At 41.9% G+C, this 23495-nt stretch overlaps 1 protein-coding gene across 3 annotated transcripts in view; it reads right to left on the bottom strand.

Annotated features, from left to right (window-relative positions):
• The window catches only part of SIN3A (SIN3 transcription regulator family member A), a 68135-nt gene that overhangs the window by 3145 nt on the left and 41495 nt on the right, over window positions 1–23495 (bottom strand). For all 3 annotated transcript variants that reach the window (XM_019805829.2, XM_034668016.1, XM_002925129.4), the window contains exons 14-20: window positions 22230–22413; window positions 20681–21254; window positions 18197–18366; window positions 13850–14023; window positions 8200–8292; window positions 7200–7294; window positions 5–212 (exon numbers count right to left, since the gene is read on the bottom strand). In XM_019805829.2, the coding sequence (XP_019661388.1) occupies window positions 5–212; window positions 7200–7294; window positions 8200–8292; window positions 13850–14023; window positions 18197–18366; window positions 20681–21254; window positions 22230–22413 (1498 nt within the window). The remainder of the gene's footprint in view (window positions 1–4; window positions 213–7199; window positions 7295–8199; window positions 8293–13849; window positions 14024–18196; window positions 18367–20680; window positions 21255–22229; window positions 22414–23495) is intronic.

The raw sequence follows: 23495 nt of genomic DNA, 5'->3' as shown, positions 1-23495 counted from the left end.
TTACCTGGTGAGCCCGGAGCAAGGCAGTTCTCCGATACATGTAGTCCTCTGACTTGATCACGTACACCATCTTGTAGGAATTCAACTTGAATCTACACTCCAGTTTATCCAGGCTATCCACATTCTCCATGGTCTTCTTGCTGTTTCCTTCCTTCCCTTCCTTTTCCTGCTGTTCTCGACCACGCTGACATTTCCGGATCCGCCTCAGATTCCTACAAAGCAAGAAGCCCTGCAGGATCAGAGCTCATCCAGATGCAGATTCCTATGAGTCCTGGTTCTCCTTATTGTATGCCTCCATGGCAGTTATCACAATTTTAGTTATATATATCGCCAATGGTTTCGTTGTTTAAAAAAAAAAAAAGTTTCAAATGCAGAGATACATAAAATAAAACATAGAAATCTTTAACCACCTCCTACCCTGGATTCTCCGAGTCCCACATGCCTTGGCAGAGGCAGCACTGAGAGCAGTTTTGATTTTAAACCTTCTAGGCCTCTTTGAATTCACATACGTAATCACTCACTATAGTTCTGCTTTGGGATGTTTTTAAAGACAAAACAGGATCATACTATAAATATTTTATTATTCTCCACTTTTCACTTAATGTGAAGATTTCTTTCATTTCACCAGAGATTTCACATTCTTTTGAATTGCTGGAGAGTAACATGCCTTGATTGAACCATTCCTTAACAGGAATCAATCAGGGCTCCTCACCTGAACCACAGAGCAAAGATGATTATCTGAACGCCTATTTTTTCAATTCCCCCCAAAGATGGTACTAATTCCTGTTTTCTACATACACAGTTAAAAAGACAATTCCCATCAATGGATACCCTGGCAGGTATTTAGAGCTGAATTCTCTCCAAAAGCAAGCAGAAGAAAGCTTGTCAGCCAATTATATTGTTTCTAATACTTTGCTATGAAAAAACATTGCTTCAGTGAATATCTTTGTATACATGTATTCCTGTAGGACAGCAGTTCTTTGGTTCAAGGACCCTTGGGGGCCCCCAAGACCCTTTTTAGGAGATCTATGAGATCAAAACTATTTTCGCGATAATACTAAAACATAATAATACTGAAACATATATAGAAAACTTTTTCCCCTAGGTTAACATTTACACGGCCAGTGCAAAAGTAATGGTGAATAAAAATGCTGGTGGCACCAAACTGTCCTTAGGAACCTTTATATTCTTCTCTGGCCATGCTCTGGCAATTAAAAGAGGAAAGCTGGGCCGCCTGGGTGGTTCAGTTAAGCGTCTGCCTTTGGCTCAGGTCATGATTCCCGGGTCCTGAGACGGAGGCCCAAGTCAGGCTCCTGGCTCACTGGGGAGTCTGCTTCTCCCTCTGCCCCTCCCCCTGCTCATGCTCTTTCTCTCTCAAATAAATAAATAAATAAATAAATAAATAAATAAATAAATAAATAAATAAATAAAATCTTTAAAGAGAAAATAAGAAAAGCTGTTTTCACTTAGAATGTCCATGATGGGGACTCCTGGGTGGCACAGTTAAGTGTCCAACTCTTGATTTCAGCTCAGGTAATGATCTCAGGGTTGTGAGACTGAGCCCTGTGATGGGCTCTGTGCAGAGTCTGTTTAAGTTTTCTCTCTCCTTCAGCCCCTTCCCCTGCTCTCTTTCTCAAATAAAAAAATAAATCTTTATTATTTTTTTTTAAGATTTTATTTTTTTGCCAGAGAGAGAGAGCAAGTGAGTGCACACAAGCAGGGGGAGCAGCAGGCAGAGGGAGAGGCAGGGCCCGTGCTGAGCAGGGAGCTTGATAGGGGACTCAATCCCAGGATCCTGGGATTGTGACCTGTGCCAAAGGCAGCCGCCTAAGGACTGAGCCACCAGGCATCCCTAAAAAATAAATAAATAAATAAATAAATAAATCTTAAAAAAAAAAAAAGTCCCTGATGAAGCAGTAACATATTTTGTCAAATCCCAGCCCCTTAGTTCACATCCTTTTAATACGCTGTGCGGTAAAATGGAAACTACACATCCAGCACCCTAGTGAGCCAAAGCACAATGGGGTTCTCAGACAGGAGCACTCCGGCAGTGCCTGAGTGGCAAGTGGATCACTACTTTTACCTGAAAGAACAACATCCTGGAGTATGTGTTGGCAGCTATTTTCTCAAAAAATGAACAATGAAGGGGCGCCTGGGTGACTCAATTGGGTGAATGTCGGACTCTTGGTTTTGGCTCAGGTCATGATCTCAGGGTCACGGGATCGAGCCCTGGGGCTGGGATGGGGCTCCTTGCTCAGCAAGGAGTCTGCTTGAGATTCTCTTCCTCTCCCTCTGCCCCTCCCCCACTCATGCACTCCCTCTCTCTCTAAATAAATAAATCTTAAAAAAAATGTTACCTGATATAATCCACATAAACAAAAGCTTTTTGGAATATTCAGTCTCTAAGAACATAAGGGATCTCAAGGCCAAAAAGACTGAGAACCTCAGCTGTAACGCAAATTATTAGAAACCAAAGTTGCAGGGTAAAGTTCCCATACATTTTAATTGCCCTGACCATAGAATGATTGTACCAATTTATATTTTCCCCATAAAATAGGAAAGTGCTTTCCTAACCCACACCCGTTACAACACAGGTTATAAATCTTTTAAAAACTTGGCCAACCTGGTGAGAAATACGTGATATGTTTATTGTACTATTTCATAAACCTGGAGACTAAGTCTGTTTTGTTGGAGAGGCCTGGCACAGAACAGCTGCTCAAAGTCTGCTGAATGAATCAAGCAATGAGGCCGGCAGGACCCTTCTGCTCACACCCCCTTTCCATGTTCTGATTAGAACTCAGTCTAATAATAATAATAGCACAGATCTTCCTTGACTTAGGGGTTACATCCTGCTAAGAAAGCTGAAAATACTGTAAGTCAAAAGTGCATTTTATAAACCTAAACTACAGAATGAACATCACAGCTTAGTCTAACGCACTTTAAAGTGCTCAGAACACACTTTAGCCTACAACTGGGCAAGGTCATCTAACACAAAACCTATTTTATCATAAAGTGTTGCAAATCTCATGTAATTTATTGACTACTGTCTGGAAAATGAAAACAAAGTGGCTGTACGGGTACAGAATGGTTCTAAGTTGTGTCAGTTCTTGACCCTTGTGCTCATGAAGCTGACTGGGAGCTGTGACCCCTGCCCAGCTTCACGAGAGGATCATACCACAGATCACTAGGCTGGGAAAAGACCCAATTCCAAATTCAAAATGGTTTCTAATGAGTGTGTATCACTTTCACATCACTGTAAAGTCCAAAAATCATTTAAGTCAAACTATCCTAAGTGGGGGACCATCTGTATTGGGATAATACCTTTCTGGAAATATAAGACATGGGATTTCAATTCTGAGCTTCTGGGAAGGAAGAATGCCACTCTACTGCACCAACCCTCGTCTACTTCCGGAACTCCATGTTCACCCTCAGACAGAGGACCGACAACACACTGCCCATAAACAGGGAGGAATTTTAAAAATTCTGTGAAGTGAATATAGCAGACCTAGGACTGCTATCTTTTGTGGATTTTTCCTCTTGTCTTCAAAAGAGAGCTCTATTTTATTATTATTACTATTATTATTTTATTACTAACATATAATGTATTATTTGTTTTGGGGTACAGGTCTTTAACTCATCAGCCTTACCCTCCCCAATGTCCATCACCCAGCCGCCCCATCCCTCTCACTCCCCTCCACTCCAGCAACCCTCAGTTTGTTTCCTGAGATTAAGAGTCTCTTACGTTTGTCTCCCTCTCTGGTTTTGTCTTTTCATTTTTTCCTCTTTCCCTATGACTCTCTGCCTTGTTTCTTAAATTCCATATATCAGTGAGATCACATAATTGTCTTTCTCCAACTGACTTATTTCACTTAGCATAATACCCTCTAGTTCCATCCACATCATTGCAAATGGCAAGATTTCATTTTTTGATGGCTGCATAATATTCCATTGTATCTATGTATGTGTGTATGTGTGTGTGTATATATATATACACAAACATACCACATCTTCTTTATCAATTCATCTGTTGATGGCGATATGAGCGTTTTCTATAGTTTGGCTATTGTGGACATCGCTGCTATAAACACGGGTGCAAGCGCCCCTTCGGATGACTTCATCTGTATCTTTGGGGTAAATACCCAGTAATGCAGTTAATGGGTCGTAGAGTAGCCCTATTTTTAACTTTTTGAGGAACCTCCATACTGTTTTCCAGAGGGGCTGCACCAGCTTGCGTCCCCACCAACAGTGTAAGGGTTCCACTTTCTCTGCATCCTCACCAACATCTGTCATTTCCTGATTTGTTAATTTTAGCCATTCTCACTGGTGTGAGGTGGTATCTCATTGGGGTTTTGATTTGTATTTCCCTGATGCCAAGTGATGTTGAACAATTTTTCATGTGTCTGTTGGCCATTTGGATGTCTTCTTTGCAGAAATGTCTGTTCATGTCTTCTGCCCTTCTTGACTGGATTATTTGTTCCTTGGGTTCTACTTTATTATTTTTTAAAAATGTAATTCTAGTATAGTTAACACACAGTGTTGTATTAGTTGCAGATGTACAATATAGCGATTTAACACTTCCATACATCACCCAGTGCTCATAACAAGTGCCCTCCTCAATCCCCATCACCTACGTCACCCACCTCCCCTCTGGAGACTATCAGTTTGTTTTCTATAGTTAAATAAGTCTGTTTCTTGGTTTGTCTCTCTTCTTTTCTCCTCTGTGGCTGGTTTGTTTCTTAAATTCCACATATGACTGGAATCATATGGTATTTGTCTTTCTCTGACTGACTTATTTCACTTAGCATGATACTCTATAATACTCTCTAGCTCCATCCACGTTGTTGCAAATGGCAAGACTTCATTCCTTCTGTGGCTGAATAATATTCCATTGTGTGTATATATACATACACCACATCTTCTTTATGCATTCTCTTACTGATGGACACTTAGGCTGCTTCCTTATCCTGGCTATTGTAGATAATGTTGCTCTAAATACAGAGGTGCATGTATCCTCTTGACCTAGCGTTTTTGTATTCTTTAGGTACCCAGTAGTGCGATTCCTGGATCACAGGGTAGTTCTATTTTTAACTTTTTGAGGAACCTCCATACTGTTTCCCATAGTGGCTGCATCAGTTTGCATTCCCACCTTTCTTCTCCACATCCTTGACAGCATGATGTTTCTTGCGTTTTTGATGTTAGCCATTCTGACAGGTGGAAGGCAATGTCTAATTGCAGTTTTGATGTGCATTTCCCTGATGATCAGTGATGTTGAGCATCTTTTCATATTACTTGTCAGCAACCTGTAGATCTTCTTTGGAGCAATGTCTGTTCATGTCTTCTACTTTTTATTTTCTCTAAGATTTGAGAGAGAGAGAGGAAGAGCGAGCGGGCACACCCATGCACGTGGTAGGGGCGGGGGGCAGAAGTAGAGAGAAAAATTTCAAGCAGACTCCCTGCTGAGCATGGAACCAGACGCAGGGCTCGATCTCATGACCCTAAGACTATGACCTGAGCCGAAATCAAGAACCGGACACTTTACCGACTGAGCCACCCCAGCGCCCCCTGCCCATTTTTAATTGGATTATTTTTTTTTTTGGGCTGTGGAGTTGTGTAAGTACTTTATCTCCTCCCATTCTGTAGGCTGCCTTTTAGTTTTGTTGATGATTTCCTTTACCGTGCAGAGTTTTTTATTTCAATGTAGTCCCAAGAGTTTTTGTTTCCCTTGCCTCAGGAGACTTATCTAGAAAAAGTTGCCACAGCTGACATTAAAGAAATTACTGCCTGTGTTCTCTTCTAGGATTTTTATGGTTTCAGGTCTCACATGTAGGTCTTTAAAATCCATTTTGAATTTATTTTTGTATATGGTGTAAAAGCAGTCCAGTTTCATTCTTTTGCACGTAGCTGAGCAGTCTTCCCAGCACCATTTGTTGAAGAGACTGTCTTTTCCCCCATTGGATATTCTTTCCTGCTTTGTCAAAGATTAATGGACCACATAATCATGGGTTTATTACTAGGTTTTCCATTCTGTTCTATTGATCTATGTGTCTTATTTTTGTGCTAGTATCATACCGTATTGATAACTACAGCTTTCTAATATAACTTCAAGTCTGGAGTTGTGATACCTCCAGCTTTGCTTTTTTCCCCCCCAAGATTGTTTGGCTATTCAGGGTCTTCTGTGGTTCCATACAAATTTTAGGATTATTTGTTCTAGCTCTGTGAAAAATCCTGGTGGTATTTTTATAGGGATTGCATTAAATGTGTAGATTGCATTGGGTAGTACAGACATTATAATATTTCTTCTTCCAAACCATGAGCACGGAAAAGTGTTTCCACTTCTTTGTCTTCAATTTTCATCATCAATGTTTTATAGTTTTCAGAGTACAGGTCTTTCACCTCTTTGGTTACATGTATTCCTAGGTATCTTATTATTTTTGTAAGACTGCTATCTTTTGAAAGTCTGTTTTCAAGGTTGTCACTTGGCTGGCTTCTGGAATCTTGGGTGTTGGAAGAGTTTCCACCATTCCCTAAGCAATAAAAGTGTCTCCCTGTACCTCAACTGTTCACACACAAGTACGTAGTTTCATCTAAAAACCTGCTTTCTTTCTGGGAGTCTGGTATTTTGTTACATGCTAGGCAGACAGTGCCTACATGACTATCACCCAATAAAAAACCCTGGCACTGAGTCCCCTAACGAGCTTCCCTGGTAGACAGTTTCAAACATACTGTCATCATTTGTTTCTTGGAAAAATTAAGAGCATCCCATGTGGCTGCAATGGAAGAGGACTCTTGGAAGCTTGCACCTGGTTTCCTCTGACTTTGTCACAGACGCCTCTCCCCATGCTGATTTAGCTGTATATTCTTTCAGTGTAATAAATCATCGCTGTGAGTATGACTACATGCTGAGTCCTGTGAGTCTTCCTCATGAATCACCAAGGTCTGGAGACTCCGACACACACTCCTATCTGACACAGGAAGTTACCGCTGGTTCTCTAAAGCTCTCACTTCTCTGATGCTTTGGCACACGCTCCAGGTAAACTCATGGCAGAACAGCCACAGAAACCTTGAATTAGCGTCCTCAGTGTTCAGCAGACAGAACAACTACGAACTGAGTAAGCGAAAGCCAAGGATCTGAAAATTTAACTTTCTGTTCCTCAACCTATGCAAGTATAAACTGCTAACATGTGACTCAGCTCACTCACCTTGGGAGAAATACTGGTTTCCGTGCCAGGTGCTCACGAAGTTCAGGAGAGGTAGTATCAGAATTCATGTATCGCTCCACATAGTCTGACCAACGCTAGGATCAAAACACAAAATGGGGGTGGAGAGAGAGTACAAAAACTGGACTCCATCCTCCTCAGGTAGTCTAGCAAATTCTAGGACTAAACTGTCAGAAACCCTTAAGTTTTAACATCAAAAATATCTTTCCATATGACATGCTGTTACTTGGTATCTACACACAGCTTTAAATTCCTGTTAGATAACAAAACCCAAAGTTTGTCCGAGATACTTTAAAAGTTACCAGAAGTCATAAATGAGTAGAGAATGGCTCACAGACAAGTTTTATTTCCCCACAGAGGGTTTTGTTCAAGAATAAAACATACAGTGGCAAATGTCTGAAAATCAGTATCTTTCACATTAAAATCTGGATTTCTGGCATCTCAAAAAAAATTTTTTTTTCAAAGATTTGGCAACCAGGAGCCAATATTCCTACAGAACAATAATCTCCCTTCCACAGCCCCTCAACATCATAACATGGCTTGTGTCTTTCATTAACATTATCTGCTAGGCCTAGCTATGATAACCAACTCACTCTATCCACTCCGTGGGGTTGACAACTGGTGTCATCTCTCCCAATAAAAAGTAAACATGACACATCAAGATGATACTGGGCACATGGTACCTCATTTGTTGTGTCTCATACTTTAGAAGAAAAACAGGAAAGCTGCCAACCATGAGATGTCCTGAGAGATGGCTTTACTGACGGCTAAATGAGAAGTCCGTCAACCTTAAATATCTACCACCAGGCAGCCCTTCCCTTCCACTGAACACAGGGCTGGAATGGCCCATTCTTTAAGCAACAGGTTCTGACCCTTATCAGGCCTGAGGCTGTCTTGGCCTCCTAGAACACCGTCACTAGGCAGAGTCTCAGGACAGGACGGCTCTCTAACCGCCCAGTTTCTGCAATATACTTGTCCGTACCTCCGCTTCCACAGGGTCATCCGAATTCTCCTCTTCTGTGTCCAGGAGCTCAATGGTCAGCTGAACCTGGCCCTGGCTCTGAATAAACATAAGCTGCAAATAAGAAACCAGGATGTAAACAAAAGACCATCTCCTCCAAAGCTATAACCTAGCTGCTCAAGGGTTGGGAGGTAGGGAGGCAATAAAGTTATAAAACTTCACGCTAATTGAAGAGATGAAGCGGGTACTCCAAAGTTTAGGAGGCAGGTGATAAAAAAGGCAAAAGTCCAATCTTACTATCAGCACAATGAAAGGTTAGAGCAAAAAGTACCACTTCATGTTTCATACCTCTTTTATTAGCTGAAGCAATAATCAGTGTGTTTTAAACTTATTTTGTTTATTGGAAAGGAATATGGCATAAAGCCAGAACCATGAAATGTCAATGCCATTTTACCCCATAACCCCATTTCTGGAACTTAATACAAAAACGTTAAGCCAACAGCATGAAAGAAAAAAAGAAAAGAGAATGAAAGGAAAGAAAGAAAGAAAAGGAAACTTCTTATACCAAAGTGAAGCAGAAAACATCAAACCCAACAGTTAGCAGCAATCAATTCTACCACCATAAAGATTACCACCCAAGGGGGCAGCTGGCTGGCTCAGTTGTACAGCATGTGACAGTCGATCTCTGGATTGCAAGTTCAAGCCCCATGTGAGATGTAGAGATTACTTGAAAATAAAATCTTGAAACAAAATAAAATAAAAAGACTACCCAAACCACCACTCACACACGTGCGCACGCACACACACACACACACAAACTATGGTGTAAGGAAGACAAAGCATCAACATACTAAAGTGATCTGCTGTAATGGTATCAATCATATTTGAAGTTCTTAAAATTCTGAGCTCTAACATTTGTATGATTTTTTTAAAAAATCGTATTTAAAAGCAATACACTGATTAGAGGCAAAAACAAGCCATGCTTTGCATGAAAGAACTATCAAATGGTGGCGGCACATGGGACCTCCCCCGTCAGAATTCTAAGGTTTTCAATGCCCTTATCCTAAAGGCTTACTGCAGACAAGATCACTGTCTGAATCACACGGAGAAGATCAGAGTTTACTAGGAAGCTTGAGAATCATCTATTTCAACCTTGTTCATTTTACACAGGGAAAAACCTAAAATTCAGAGTTCTCACTTCTGAAGGCCACACAGTCATTAAGTAAACAGGACCAGAAGCCACTTCTGGTTCCCAGTGTCTTCCAGAGAAGCTTTAAAAATTCCTACCTGCTAGTAAAATTTAAGACATTGACAACAACATAATACATGCAACATAAATACAATTACTTCCAAAATAGATTTGAAAAAAAACTGTCCCTAGGAATTTGTTCCTCCCCACCCAATCTAGGATGACCTAGAGCGTCAAGACTTATCCTACTGCTTAACGAAATCAGTCTTTAAAGTGACACTGAGAAGACTCTCTCCTCTCCACTGAAAACTGAACTTAATTTCACCCCCCAACAGGTTCCTCCACCTGTCACCTGTCTTGTTAGGCCCTTAACCATGTGTTTACCCTGGCTCTCGCAACTGTTCAACCATTCCCCAAGTTTTGACTAGTCTCATTATTCGACTGCCCACATCCATCACTCAAATGGTAACTGCCTCCAGTTGTAAAAACACCTCTGGTTCCTTCACTCCTCCTTACTCAGGGCTACCAAACTGATCTTCCTGAAAGCTCAAATCCAGTGGGATATTTAGTCCTTAAAAATGTTTCACCAAGGGGCGCCTGGGTGGCACAGCAGTTAAGCGTCTGCCTTCGGCTCAGGGCGTGATCCCTGCGTTATGGGATCGAGCCCCACATCAGGCTCCTCTGCTATGAGCCTGCTTCTTCCTCTCCCACTCCCCCTGCTTGTGTTCCCCTCTCTCGCTGGCTGTCTCTATCTCTGTCGAATAAAGAAATTAAAAAATCTTAAAAAAAAAAAATGTTTCACCGCTCCCCAACCACAGGGAAATTCAAATCTTTTACTTAGCATGGTCACTGAATGTCTATTATTTATCAGGTGCCTTTAGAAGACAACACAGTTTCCAGCTTGGAGGAGCCCAATTTAGTAAAGGAAACAGGAATATGAACAGTTATATTTACATTACAACTAAAATAACTAACAAGGTACATTCTAGAGACATGGGCAGTACACTATGGGAATAAATAATTGCTCCTCGGTGAGTTGAGAATGACTTCATGTCACTGAAGTGACACTCAGGTGGTCACTGAAGGATACAGAGGAAGTCCAATCAATTTCAGAGAAACTACACCAGAGAAAACCCTATTTTTAAAAGTACATAAAAAGAACTATACACCCCGCTCCCTAACACAGGGTGAATGATATGAATAAGCAATACACAGAAAAAGAAACAGAAATGGGCAATGGTAGGGAACGGGGAAATATGAATCAGAATTTTCTAGCCATCCAAATGGCCAAAATAAGTAAGTTTGATAATACCTAGTATTGACTAAGGATAGGGAAATAAATGCTTTTATGGAAGTGCACCCTAGAGAAGGCTGGGTGGCTCGGTCAGGTGAGCGTCAGACACTGGATTTCACTCAGGTCATGATCTCAGGGTTGTGAGATGGAGCCCTGCATCGGGCTCGGGCTTGGCATGGAGCCTGCTTAAGAATCTCTCTCCCTCTGCCCTTGACCCAGTCACATGCTCTCTCTCAAAAAATAAATAAATATATAAAATCAAGGAAAGGAAAGGGGAGGGGAGGAGAGAGGAAAGGAAAGGAAAGGAGTACCCTAGTATATATAGCCTATGGCAGTAGAGAATGAAATGGCATTCTCCATTAAAATGTAACATCAGGTGCACCTGGGTGGCTCAGTCATTAGCTGTCTACCTTCGGCTCAGGTCATGGTCCCAGGATCAAGCCCTGCGTCGGGCTCCCTGCTCAGCGGGAAGCCTGCTTCTCCCTCTCCCACTCCCCCTGCTTGTGTTCCCTCTCTCACTGTCTCTGTCAAATAAATAAATAAAATCTTTAAAAAAAAAAAAGGTAACATTCAGGGTCACTTGGCTGGCTCAGCTGGTGGAGCATGTGACTTGTGATCTCAGGGTCCCTAGTTCACCATGCTGGGTGTGGAGCCTACTTAAAACAAAAATTGAAAGAACATGTGTGTATATACATACGTGTGTGTGTGTGTACACACACACACACACACACACATATATTCATTCATTCATTCATTTAAAATGTAGAATACACATATCCTTTGACCCAGTGATTTCATTTCTTGGTCTCCACCTCAAATTCTAACATATGTTCACTAGGATACAAGCACTAGGATGCAGCACTATTTGAGAAAGTAAAAAAATTGTTTAAATGTTCATCCTGAAGGGAATGACTGTTTAAGATTTTATTTATTTGAGAGAGAGAGAGGGAGACAGAGAGAGAAAAAGGGCGAGCCGGGGGAGGGGCAGAGGGAGAAAGAGAATCTCAAGCAGACTCCACACGGAATGCGAGCTGGACATGGGATCAATCTCACGACCCCAAGATCATGACCTGAGCTGAAGTCAAGAGTCGGATGCTTAATCGACTGAGCCACCTGGGTGTCCCAGGAATGTTTTTTTTAAAACTATGGTACGTTTTTAAACCACGGTACATTTTTACTCTTAAGTATGACAAAGCAGTTGAAAAAACGTGCTGGTTCTATATAAACCAAAATAGAGAAATTCTAAGTCATACTAAATGAAAAAAAGCACAATGTAGAATATGCAGCCTAATGTCATTTATTTCCATATATACACACATATGTAAGTAAAGGCACAGAAGAGAGTCTGAATGGATACACAGAGAGCTAAATTGGCTGAGTTTTTAAAAAGCCGTACAATGTACACAGAAACAAAATGGAGAGGAGGCTGGGGCTCAGGGGTGGGCATGGGATCTGAAGGGCTGCTTATGCTTAATGTTAATAGTATCAAATTTTGTTCTCCACATGAACATTTTAAAGGATCACTGACATCACATAATTTTTTTGGTTACTAAGCCTTTGTTTCTGCTATTCCCTCTGCCACTCTGAAAACTATTCTTATCCATAGGGTGAGTCTACCCATTCCTTCACAGACCTTCACCACACAATGTAATCCATTGCTAATCATTGTGGGTGGGGATGGTAATTCTGCTCACCATGAAACAACACACGGTAAACTTCTAATAAACATTTATGGGTTTAAAACCCTGAAGGAAAAAACCAACAACTCTGAAAAGCGTAGGAAAGGTCTTCTGTCCTGCAAACAGTACAGGAGATGGATTAGAAACTAAAGAAATAGCTGAAAGTCGAAGCAGACAGAAGTGGACGATTTGGGGTCAGATCATTAAAGTACATGGAACATATCCAATAAGGATATGTTAGCTCTCTCTGCTTAGCCAACTGCAAACCTTATTCCGGGCCACGGGAACCTGCCCTTCTTATGTAAACACATACAAGTTTTGTTCAACCATATGTATTCATTACATAGCTGCAATCATAGTACACATAGTTTTCTATCCTTTTATTTGCTTCAGTATTTTTATAATTTATGATTAACTATTACGGGCTACCAAAGTATGCCACCTGGCATTCACACAATAGGCTGCTATTAACCATTCCTACAGTGGGTCAGACATCTAGGTTGTTCCCAACTACTTGCTTTATTAACTACACCAGAGAAAACTAGCAACAACACTGCAGTAATGGTAGAAAAATGGAAACAACCTAAATGCCCAAGAAGACAGTCAAAATCCTCTATAAAATATCAAATAATCATAAAAAGATGAAGACCAAGGTGTTGCTAATTGAGCAAAATAAGTTACAATTTTGCCCAGTATACCCTCTTTCAAATCCTATAAAAGCAGAGAAGTCTAGAAACGTCATCAGTAATTATTTCAGGGAAGCACTACAGGTGACAATTTTTCCTTTTCTCTGCATTTCCTATCTTTTCTACAATGATCATGGGATTATGTGTATTAGCATATTTATTTATTTAAGGTTTTTTTTTCTTTTACGTGATCTCTACTACCAACGTGATGCTTGAACTCATGACCCTGAGATCAAGAGTTATACACTCTTCTAAATGTGCCAGCCAGGTGCCCCTCTGTATTAACATTTTTATTTTATTTTTTTTAAGATTTTATTTATTTATTCGAGAGGGAAAGAGGGAGAGAGCACAAGCAGGGGGAGCAGCAGAGGGAGAAGCAGACTCCCCGCTGAGCAAGGAGCCCGGAGAGGGACTCGATCCCAGCACCCTGGGATCATGACCTGAGGAGAAGGCAGTTGCTTAACTGACTGAGCCACCCAGGCGTCCCTGTATCAATATTTTTAAACAAAGCATTATAATATTTACAAAGCATTATACGATGAAAAAATATTCCGAGAGAAAAAGGCAGAATAGAAAATTGTAAAAATCATATGTAACAACTTTTTTAAAAGGCAAGAAAGTAACAGACCATCCATGGGAGGCTTTACTTCTACTTTTCCATGTTTTTTATTCTCTCCAGTGAGCTCAAAGGAACTCTAAGGAATTTCCAGGAGTGGAATCACTGGATCAAAGTATTCTGGTACGGCTTCGATTTCTGATAGAGATAGTTCCAACAACTTATACTGTCACCAGCATGGTCCTTGACTACATGAGTAACTCTCACCTTAAAGCAATTCTCATCTGACATGAGTTGCTCAGCCTTCCGCTGATATGTTGACTCCAGGAGACTCCTGGAAGTCTGCGTGTTCAGCTGGCCTCCTGTGGCCCCATTATTGTTTTCTGCCAGGTAGAGGTCAGTCACCTGCACACAGATTTCATCACTCACGATGTGCTGCAGCTGGAATCAAGCAAAGGCAAGTCATCAGTGAACTAAGAAAATATTCCTCCCTGTCATACAGTCAACCTTCCTTTGATAGTTCCAGTCACTCAGCTCAAAAAGTTTTTTTTGGTTGGTTACTTCAGAAAATTAATCACATAAAACCAGTATTTCATATTCTTAGAGAATATGCCTAAATCTTCAACAGTATTACTGGTCCATGAGTAAAGCTTTCCTATCCATTTAAAAGCAAAACTGGGGCGCCAGGGTGGCTCAGTTGGTTAAGCATCTGTCTTAGGTTCAGGTGATGATCCCAGGGTCCTAGGTGGGGCTCTCTGCTCAGTGGGGAGCCTGCTTTTCCATCTCCCTCTGCAGCTCCCCCTGCTTGTGCTCTGTCAAATAAATAAATAAAATCTAAAGAAAAAAAAAAAAACATAGGCAGCTCATTTAATGTGCTGCTTATTTAAAGTTCTAAGGAATTGTAAAAAAAATTTTACATGAAAGAAAATCCTCATGGCTTCCTGTTTTTATGGTGCTTCTCTACCATGTAAAACTTGCTTTCACACTCATTCTCATTTCATCTACACAACTACCCTGGGAAGGATGCTGAAGGAGGGGTGCCCTGTTACACAGGAGAAAAATTTCACTGTGTGCCAAGGTGAGACAGAGGTGAGGACATGAAAGCTAGATCCCTGTCTATACTCCCAGTCTGAGCACAAAATCTGAAACTCACTAGCTATTCAAGAATTGGTTGCTGAATCACTTACCCAGGGGTTCTCAGCTGAAGGAACAGAGTTAGGACTAATGTTCGAGTTTCCTGACCCATAGGCCCATATTCATTCTCATATATTACTTATTATTCTACATCAGATAAAAAATATAGTACGTAAATTGTAAATGTTAATTGACTCAATTTCAACACAGGTCAATCATGATGGACTGTTGGTAATTATTGAGACTATGTTTTTTTTGTGTGTGTGTTTTTTTTAAGATTTTATTTATTTGTCAGAGAGAGAGTGAGTGAGCACAAACGGGGGAGTGGCAGGCAGAGTGAGAAGCAGGCTCCCTGCTGAGCAAGGAGCCTGATGTGGGGCTCAATCCCAGGACCCCGGATCCTGACCTGAGCCGAAGACAGACTCTCAACCGACTGAGCCACCCAGGCATCCCACAGCTCTGTTCTCAAACTATTTGATGACTAGAAAGTTGAACCTTTTAGAGTTTCCATTCTCATAAGGTCATGACTGTATTTCCACTGTGGAATAAAAATTCCCTCAAATGAAACTTTACTCATAAAAAATGCCAGAGAATGTGAAAAACATATACAAGAAGAAAGCAAAATGTTAACTGCAGTATCAATTTGTCTATTTTACTTTAAAATTCTCAAAAACCACTAAGCCATTCTATTTTTAGGAAGATACATCCTTTTTGAAGTGCTAGTAGCTATGACAACTACTTATTTTTAACATTTAAAAAAGTCTTAAATGACAAGTATGTGTATTTGTAGATAAATGGACACAGTGCAAGGTCAGAAGGGTGACTGATCTGACAGTGGTAGAAAGGCCAGCAACTGGAGATGGTTAAATTATAATTAGTCCAGACAATGGGTTCTAATATGGCCATTAAGATAATACCTATGATAACCTGGTAACATAGGGAGAAGCTTAAGATACAGTGTTCAAGAGAGGGGGAGAAAAAAAAAAAGCAGTGTAAAAAAAGTGTATCTAAAAGCATGGTCCCTACCACACAGACACTTCTACTTAAGACCTTCTTGCTGAAACAGACCATGTCACTGACTCCCCATCTACACCCTCTTCTTGGATATCTGGCCCCTCCTAGAGTTTTTGGAAAGGACAGCCCTATAAAATCAGGGACAACTGGATAGCTCATGCTCCCAAGCTAAGCTGCTCAGATTCTCTCTCCTGCTAATTTGAAATGACACAGTGAATGTGTTTGGTAGACATTTTTTTTTCAGATGAACATCTAGACGTTCGTCAAGCAACGGTGGGGCCAGAGGTACTGCAATGGCAAGCCAAAGCCCCACGGGGCTGGAGAAGCCTTGAGTACATGGCCAAATGTCCATCTGCAGAGAGAAGCATGAGAATGAAGCAGATTTCCAGAAAGAAGGCATGCGGGAGAGGGAAAAAAACAAACTTCCCAGTCTAATCCCTACATTGGCCATTTTCTGAGTTCTGTACTAGGTTATCTGTGAGACCGCCTATTGTGTTCTTAAGACAAACCCTATTAAACTACAGCTGATCCTTGAACAACATGACGGGTAGGGGCACTAAACCCTCCACACAGCCGAAAATCTGCATATAACTTTTGAGTCCCCCAAAACCTAACCAATCATAGCCTACTAGCGACCAATAGCCTTATTGATAACACTCAACAAATATTTTGTATGTTATACGTATTATATACCACATTTTACAATAAAGCTAGAAAGTATTAAGAAAATCAAAAGGAAGAGAAAACGCATTTACAGTGCTATGCTGTATTTACTGAAAAGAATCCACGTGTAAGTGGACCAGCACATTTCAAAGGCCTATTGTTCAAGCCATCAACTGTACTCTGAAAAAGGTGAATGTATGGCTTGACCTTGAAATATACGTTCTACCTCCAGTCAGCAATGAACTCTGGGAGAACAAGAGGATGAAGAGAATGAGAGAAGTTACGCCTCCAATTGAGGAGTACGATAAGAAGCATGAACATATGTTATAAAAACACTGGATTTGGGGGGGGGCCTAGGTGGCCTGGTCGGTTAAGCATATGACTCTTGATTTTGGCTCAGGTTGTGATCACATGGTTGTGGGATTGAGCCCGAGTCAGGCTCTGTGCTCTGTGCTCAGTGTGGTGTCTGCTTGAGATTCTCTCCCTCTGCCCCTTCCCTGTGTGTGGGTGTGTCTCAAATGAAATCTTAAAACAAAACACTGTATTTGGGTTTCTGGACAAAACCTGTTTCTTAAAAAGATGAGACATTATGTATTACTGACTCAAAATCATAACCAGGTGCTTCTAATAAATGGATAATTATATCTATTGTTTCAAAAACCAACCTCAGGTTTGTAAAAGTTAATTCTACTGGATTTTTAATGTTGCTGTGCTGGCACTGTGGAAGACTTTACTTCTAGCTGTAGCAGCAGCACACTTGTAAGCGGAAGCACGTGATAACTGGAGTCTTCATTTTACATATATTTAGATTTTACATATGTTTGTATTTATGTTTGTACCCATATAATGATTTCAGTCAGGAAGGCCTCTTCTTCAACTTCCAGGGAGAAAACCAAATACCTGACAACCTTCCTGAAGATGCCAAGATTCAGTCATGTGAAGTGTTCTTCCTTGACTCTGAACAGATCCTGTGAAAGGGCGCAGAGCCATGCGTCCTTCGGAAATCAAGGCAAAAGCCTGGGTACTTTGCAAAAAATTCCATATTTTACTCCAAGAAAACACTGAGTAACAAGCTTTTTTCCCCCACAGTGGCAGTGAGGACTCTAGAATCTTTGTCAAGTTTTCACTTTAAAGAAAGTGATGCACCAACAACACATTCTGATCCCTCCAGAAATTCAGAACTCAAGGCAAAAGTGGAAACCTGATTTGCTATAAAATTATCACTGCTGTAAGGAACATATTTATAAACTCCTAGGGTGCCACAGGAACAAACCACAAAACCAACCACAAAGCTAAGTCAAGCGGAACCTCAGATAGGGAGGCAGGCATAGCATTATAGAAGATGTTGTATGAAATCATTCCCGCAAAAGGAACTTCAAATATTAAATGAGGAAAGTACACAGAATCACCAACACATACAGAAGTGGAAGCATTACCCGCCGAGAGGCCGCCACTGGGCGATAAGGTAAGAGCTGGGCCGGTACCAATGCTCGCTCTGTAGGTAGGCAGCAAGAAAGGGGCAACACATTGGGTTGGCGGTAGGCTCATTCAACTGTGAGGGCATACTGAACAGAGCAAAGGAGTCCATTTAGCGGCTGAAGTACTCCCCCTCTGTTAACACAAGAGATCTGACATCATGTTAACCTCCCCCTTTCCTCTAGACAGCCATACGTCCATAAACATAGTTTCATGAGCAAACTGTGCCCTTTTTTCTCCAACAGAAATCTTGCCTTTTCTCTGCCTCATCCATCTTTGGGTAAGGACTTCCTCCCTCACCGAACCTAGCCTCCACCGTGCCCTCACCTGTCTGACAATGCTCTGGATTAGTTTGTCCATGGTGAAGGCAATGTAGGCATGAATGGTGAACATCTCTCTCAGCGAATCTTCGTATTGCGACGAGTCTATGTTGCCATCTAGCAGGCTCCGCACCATGTCCAGGAAAGCTGGGTAATAATCTTCTACATCAACATCCACTGTGGGAGAGATGGGAGAGGTGAGGCCTTACCCTGCTACGAAAAGGTCAGGAGAGAGGGTAGGGTGAAACCCACAGCTGGCCTAAAGAGCCTCTGATGAAAGAACCCTAGGTATTCAAACATACGCACTCAATCAGCCGTAGGCAGAGGTGACACCTGACAGGTGGCTACGATGGCCAGTGCTGTCCATCAGAGGACGGTGACACTGCAACTTTAACGGGGGCTCTAACACTCTGTCCATGCCAGAAAGACATTTCATTACAGTACAGCAGGGCTCTGCCTGACAGGAGAGCAGAATATCCCAGGGAAGAAGTTTCTTCAAAAAGTTGTTGGCTCTCCTGCTGAGAGAGGAACCTGCGCTCCCAGCCCGTAGAGAGCATTCCTCACATGGGTCACTTGCTCACAAAGCTACTTCAATGAAGCATAAAGTGCAGATGAGAAAAGGCAGACAGCACCACGCTTGAGCCCTGGGAAACCTCTTGGGAACAGAAAAATAGGAACGCAAATAAAATCCCCTATGAATAATGAAGTAATCTGCATTTGTCAAAGTCCTTCTGTTTAAAAATGGATTCCAAACGTTGTACTTCACAAATTGCATTAAATGATCTGTACTTGCTGCACATGAATCACTTCAACCAGCAGCTAGGATCTTATCAGTGTTACAGAGACATTCACTTGGCAACTAGCAGAATGTAAAAGGGAAGCATCAAAGGACTCTGCCTTCAGCTTATGTAAGACCTATTTACTGATCTCTGGTGCTGGCAATCAAGACGGTGCATGAGGGGTCACTGGGGTACTGGTTATATTGTTTCTTGATCCAGGTGCTGATTACACAGGTGTTCACTTTGTAAAAATTCACTGAGCTACACAATTTGGATTTGTATATTTTTTTGTACATATGCTGCACCTTGATAAAAAGTTCACTAAACTGAAAAAAAATTACAAGAACTCTTTTGTCCCTGACATCTGGTTACCCATTTGTAAAGTCTATACACAGAAAATAGGCCAAGAGCAAAAGCTAAGTCCATCTCCGTTAATCTGAAGTGTGATGGGCTCAAAGACATGCAAAACAGAGGTTACAGTTTAAAAGCCACTGGCTTAACTTTCACCATAGAATATCACCTTGTTCAGACCCACAGCACAAGCATGGGCTGTGCTACTGCTAGGCAGATGCTTTTACGCCAGAATAACGCTAGGAGAACAACCCAGACTTGTGCCCACGAGCTATGATTGGTGTGAGGCTTGGCGTTTCCGCTCAAGACCCAACAACGTAAGCCTCAAACCAAGTTAAATCAGTGGTCAGGCCAGGATTGGGCTATTTGCTCTCTCATTTCTACCCAAGCAGATGGAATCACCATTCGGAAATCCAAAAGTTGTCTGTCTCAAGCTAGGATTATCGAGATAAAGGCTTTTAACATTAATATCCGGTGTCATCAGCTCTTCAACAGAGAGAAAGTTAGGGCCACACACGGGCTTCTTACATCTGCAACAGTTCAGAAATTTTTTTAAAAAAAGAATTCACTCCAGGGATTGGCTATTTCTTCAAGGGCACAGAAGAAAGGCTCCACGAAAAAGTTTTTGGCTCACAGCTCAAAAACCGAATTATGAGCGGAATAGTTCTCTAGAAGCCGGCAACAGAGAATTCCTTAAAGCACATGGTGGCTTCCTCAGCCCGCATTCATTTTCATTTTCCTGTGTTCTCTATCTTCATTTCTGTTCTGTCTGGTCTGCTGTCTCACACCAACTCTTGACTTCCAATCTCCTTTCCATAAACTACTTCTCTTTATTATGGAATGAGCCATGAACCTCACTGGCTAAGGAGAAATCCTGCCCAAACATATCTGAGAAAATTCACATCTGTCTTAGGCATGAACAACTAGGAATTTGTGGGGGCAGAATGGAATGTGACATTTTAGTCCCACTCTGTCCTTTAACACACTCTGCAATACCCCAGATATCTGCCATTTGGGAAACTGATGGCAACTGACACCCCCTCCCCAGGTGCCCATAGTAGCAGCCACTGAATGTCCATCATCCTAGCACCACACAGGGTGCTTTGTTTACTTTCCCCAATCCTCCCAACAACCCCACAAGGTATTAAGGAGCACCTCCATTTCACAGGTACACAGGTTTGGGGAGCTGAAGTAAGGTCACACAGCTAGTCAATTACAGAGCTAGGATCTGAACCCTGGTCAGGCTCTAAGCCCGGCCTGCCTGTGCTCTATGTATAAAAGAAAGCAGTCTTGAGTCTAACTAGGCTCTGAGGCCCCCCAACCCCTCAAATCATCCAGAAATCAACAGTCTAAGCACTCACTAGGTTCTTTGAGACGCAGCTGGATGGCAGGGCTGTCGCTCTTGTCTCGTTTTATGCCCAGCACTTCCCGTTCCCACTCTCTCTCTCGGTTTTCTTCTTCAATTTGCCGTTCAGCTTGGGAACAAATCCTCAGCAGCCGCAAGCAGAGAATCTGGTGCAGTCGCATAAAGATATACCAGTTGTTATTAACATAGAAGAGGTTGTATACTTCATCCATCCCTCTTAACTTCTGAGCTGCTGTGTTACTAAACAGTAGCTTGGACTTAGGGGGACTGCCCCCAACACCATTGTGCTTCTTAGCCGCCCCTGTGGCTTCATCTACATCCATCTCTTCTTCTTCCTCTTCCTCCACATCCGAGAGATCACCTCTCTGAGCAAAGAGCAGATCTGGAATGAAATGATGCATGATTTGCTTGATTTTATACTTGTCCTCCTTCTGAATGCCTGTCTGCCTCTTCACGTGGTGGATAATCAAAGCAGCGGCATCTTCCAGGATCTGTTTGTCTTCGTAGGCAAGGGAGAGGTGTGGGCCAACAGGTACACCGGCATTGTCTTCTGTAGCCTGCTCTTGCCTCTAACAGGAGAGAGACACAAAGTATTATGTGACATGTGTCCAGCAACAACAAACAGACCTACGAGACCGCTCCAGCAGTACATGCCACTATTACCCACGGTGGCGAATGTCTTCCAACCCACAACTTGCAGAAACAGAAATAGATAATGCGGGAGGTGTGGTCTGACACCAAGATACTGCTATCTTCTAGATTGTGAAGACTTACTGGGGACAAGTGGAACAAAACTGGGACCACCTTTGAAAATTCTATATTAGTATTTATGGATATGGAGGATACCACATGAGGTCTAGGACTTGAGGTCTCCAATCTGGGGTGGGGGTATGGAAGGGAACAGATGTAACAAAACTGGCAAAATATGGATGCTTATTTAAGTTTCTGTAAGAGTTCATTTTACCACTCTTTCCCCTTCCGTCTATGTCTAACATTTTCATAATTAAAAATTCAGGATCACATTAACTTTTAGGAATTCTCAATCATACTGTATTTATGTCTCTATCCACCCCCCATGACCGTGAGCCCCAAGAGAGCAGGATTAATTTCTTAATCATCACTGTATCCTGCCTCCCAGTACTATATACACTCCTGGTTAGTATCCTGAATAAACAAGGATTAGAAAGTGTCTAGGGATTAACGATAAGTGTTTCAGTTGTGGGAAGCTGAGAGGCGCCAAGTGAATGAAGACGAGGTACTGTTTTGAGGGAAACGGACGGGAAGACAAGTGGAAGAGGTAGGCAGCAGGCACAGACGAAGCCAGGATGGTAAACTGGGAAACCAGTAAAGTGGCTTAGGAATAAAGGTGAGGCTTAGATTTAAAATGGCAGAATCAGGAACAGAAGTCTTTGACAGTTTTGAAGCAAGGATTAACATGTCTCAGAGGGTCTTCTTTCATATACCAAAGATCATTTCCAGGAATCAAAGCCATGCTGAACATAAAGACTGGGGTCTTCTCACAGATACAGAAACCTCCAGCTCACCTCATCATAGATACTCTCAATCTCGTTGAGTAAGCTCTTTGACCTCAGGACCTTGGTGTCGTTCTGTTTAAAGTTGATGCCCTGGTGGTCCAGAGACTTCAGGTAGTATTTCTCATTTTGCTCTCTCCACACCTTGTTAAAGCCTCTCTGAGCTTCTCGCCATTCTTCCTCTTTCATCTTCAACCTGGTGGTGGGTGATGGGTGGTGGAGGTTAGAAACAACAAGACATGGGAATTCAGATGTGGGAATTTTAAGGGAGGTAGGGAGTTAAACTCCTTGGATTTGAATCCTGGCTCTGCCATACTAGACTGTTTCCTTATCGGGAAAATAGGGATAATAGCACCTACTCTCTATGTGTTTATTTTTATTTTTTAAAGATTTTATTTATTTATTTGAGATAGAGTGAGCGAGAAACAAAGAGCACCAGCAGGGAGACGGGGAGGGGCAGAAGGAGAGGGAGAAGCAGACTCCCTGCTGAGCAGGGAGCCCGAGTGGGGCTTGAACCCAGGACCCCAGGATCATGACCTGAGCCAAACGCAGACGCTTAACCAACTGAGCCACCCGGGTGCCCCTCTCTAAGGCTTTAGAAGTGAGAAATGTGTCAGACTTACTTTATTTCAAAAGTCAAAAGATACAATAAGTCAAAATTATTGCAACTTGGGATACTATTATTCAAACTGTTATATTGTTATTCAATCCAGGCCTGAACTCTTGTTACATGAGGAAATTAATCATCCAGGACTTATTCTGGGGAAGTAATTTGTCCCAAAGTCAGAAGTCTTACCTAGAATAGTTATTTCTCAAAAGCATGCCACAGAATACCCTTGAAAAGGGGGTTCACTTCCTTGGCCAGCTAAAACAAGCACATCTCTTGCTGCAGGACTTCTAAGAACATTCACTATGCTAATGTAAATGCAAAAGTCCAAGAGCAGAGAAGTTGCACAGTAATGCTCCTTTGCACACACAGTTTGGGAATTTCTGATGGCAACAACTGATCCTAACATTCCAGAAGTGGAGGAGAGAGTAAAATCAAAACGAGCACTAGAACTGAAGAGTATCCTACATCTCAAAGCCAAAACTTAAATGCTGCTGGCATGGCGAGAAGAGGAAGAGCCTGCGCCAGCTTCTGAGCGGAAGGCTAGGAAGGAACAATGAAATCCAGGCATCTGTGAGCTGTGTAGCAGACTACAGTTCCTTCACACCCGTTTCAGGTGATACTGAGAGAGGACCCAGCTATCAGCTGGGATTCACAGTCCAAAGCACCAC

The sequence above is a fragment of the Ailuropoda melanoleuca genome, chromosome 9 (genome assembly GCF_002007445.2).
Source record: "Ailuropoda melanoleuca isolate Jingjing chromosome 9, ASM200744v2, whole genome shotgun sequence".
Taxonomy (NCBI): Eukaryota; Metazoa; Chordata; class Mammalia; order Carnivora; family Ursidae; genus Ailuropoda; species Ailuropoda melanoleuca.
The sequence above is the reverse complement of the archived record's forward strand: the minus strand, read 5'-3'. Positions and strand labels throughout refer to the sequence as shown.